The sequence below is a fragment of the Parasteatoda tepidariorum genome, chromosome 2, assembly GCF_043381705.1.
Source record: "Parasteatoda tepidariorum isolate YZ-2023 chromosome 2, CAS_Ptep_4.0, whole genome shotgun sequence".
NCBI classification, from domain to species: Eukaryota; Metazoa; Arthropoda; class Arachnida; order Araneae; family Theridiidae; genus Parasteatoda; species Parasteatoda tepidariorum.
This window is the reverse complement of record NC_092205.1, coordinates 82010259-82012562: the sequence shown is the minus strand read 5'-3', so window position 1 is coordinate 82012562 and position 2304 is coordinate 82010259. Positions and strand designations below refer to the sequence as shown.

At 27.3% G+C, this 2304-nt stretch overlaps 1 protein-coding gene across 1 annotated transcript in view; it reads right to left on the bottom strand.

Moving 5' to 3' along the window:
* The window catches only part of LOC122272494 (zinc metalloproteinase nas-36-like), a 7985-nt gene extending 6923 nt beyond the window's left edge, over positions 1–1062 (bottom strand). Inside the window, exon 1 of the mRNA XM_071176961.1 lies at positions 1044–1062. Within this exon, the coding sequence (XP_071033062.1) occupies positions 1044–1062 (19 nt within the window). The remainder of the gene's footprint in view (positions 1–1043) is intronic.
* Positions 1063–2304: the final 1242 nt, after the last annotated feature.

Sequence of the window (2304 nt, the reverse complement as noted above, 5' to 3'; positions counted from 1 at the left end):
CTTTATGTATATTTATCATGTACCTTTTTGGAGTATTTAAGTCCAAAAATTTGGTAATGTAAATATTTAATTAAAAGATGTGTTTTATTATACATGTAGGAAACTATTTCTGATTTCTTTTGTTACGTATATAAATTAAAATATTTTAGCTAAATTTTTAAATTTTTTTAGTTTAATATTTTAACTAAACTTTCTTTAATAAAAATAACTTTACGCAAATATATGTAATTATGTTTCGCTTAGAAACTGAACATAACTAGGTTGTGATTTTAATTACCCATACAATGTTGAAATAAATGACTAAATATTCAACATTATTGTAGGGGCCATTAATTTCTAATCACTAAGTTGAAGTATTCTAATTAATTAAAATGAGCAGTGCCAAACACGTGCTGCATTTAAAATTGCTCTTTCTTTCTTTCACCATCGCCATCTTTCTTTCTTTCCTTCCTTCCTTCTTTCTTTCTTTCTTTATCTCTTAATTCATTATTATTTTTGTTATTTTCTACAAAAAGCTTATAAATGTTGAAAAATAATTATTTTTGAAGTGAATTTAACGCGGTGATATTTTATTAAATTCGGTCCATTATTGCAAGTAAACTTGATATTTGGTTTACTTGAGCAATTATGTATCAATTAATTAATTAGTAACCATCAGGAACTAATTTTTTATTGCATTTAAGCAGATACACAATCTTCCTTAATTAGGGTATGGGGATTCAGAAATTATTTTCGCTCTTAAACTACAGATCGTTTTTAAATTACATTCTTACTATATTTTTATCGAAATGTACAAGTTTGAAAACATTATATGTAACAGGAGAGCGCGTAAATGTTACGAAAAACTTTTAGGGGAGTTAAGGCAGATTACCATGATTGTCTGGAAATGTCGTCATAAGAGGCCAGGACTTCTCTTTTATGACCTGTATAGAAGCACACGTAGAATCAGTAAATTATAAAAAAGTGCCCCTAGAGTCATACGGCGATATTTCTGGTTATCGGATCCTCAGCAAATTTAATCATGGCAGCGTACCCTAACTCACCTGAAGTTTTTCGCAACATTTATGCCACCTTCTGTTATATATGGGTGATTCTCACGAAACATAACAATTCGGACCAAAAAATTTCTTCAAATTTAAAGTCTTCAAAATAATCTAAAATTTTTTTTGTATACTTCTTTAGCTACACTTATTAATGTCTCATAGACAGCAGTGCAGTTTATTGACATTTGATTTTATAGCATATAACTTTACTTTAAATTCATATTTTGGCCGAAGAGATTTATATTCTGCAGAAAACAACAGTATTTGTTAAAATAACTAAGATAAATCTATGTAGTTTTTGTTATTAATGATTTCAAGAAGCCAGGAAAATGACAGCATAAAAACCTACTCACCGTGAAAAAAATTTTGAAATAGATTTCGAGCCAGAAAATTGGTTCTTTATTCATGCAACAAGACATCTTCAGATAGGGTATCTAATCAATCTATTAACATAAGATATTGATTCCTGGAGCTATCTATTTTGGTTACAAATCACTAAATAAAAGTAGCCAGGAAAATGACAGATTTTCATATGACAAACAAATTATTGACTGAAAAAATTATTTTAAACGAAGTTTTAGTAAATAATATCCTCTGCGTATATTCTAGAAATGCTTACATAGGATAAGATAAAAAAAATTAGATTTTGAAAAGTGTATGGGAAGTTTTGAAGCTTGTTATTATTGGAAATATTGTTTGGGACATGGCAGGAAAAGGACATTTTGAAGTTCAATTAAATTTTTTAACTATACAAAACAGTCAATGCTAGTGCAAAGTCATTTTAAAAAGCTAACAGCAATGCTATTTATTAATTTTTTTTTAAAAAATGTTCTTTTAGTATTATAGTATTAGATCTTGGAGCAAGGGACAGTGAATGTCATGTTTCGTGAGAATCACCCATATAACATTTTTAAACTTATACAGTTCGACAAAAATTTATTAAAAATGCAATTTTTTATATAAAACTTAGAGAAAGAATCCGATTGCAGGTTTGAAATTAGCGATGAGAAGGTCTGATAAATAACATATATAAAATCTGTTAAAAATCTCGCGAAACAAAACAAAAAATCAATTTATCAATAAATAATACATTAATCAATTTTTTGATTGAATTTGTTCTTATTTCGCGTTTTAGAAGAGATTAAAACATGATTTTTGATCCATTTAGTGGATAATTTTCAGTAAAAATAAAAATTTATAAGAAATACTGAAGATTTTTGTGTTTGGGACCCTTAAGAGAAAAAATGATTAGTTAAATAGC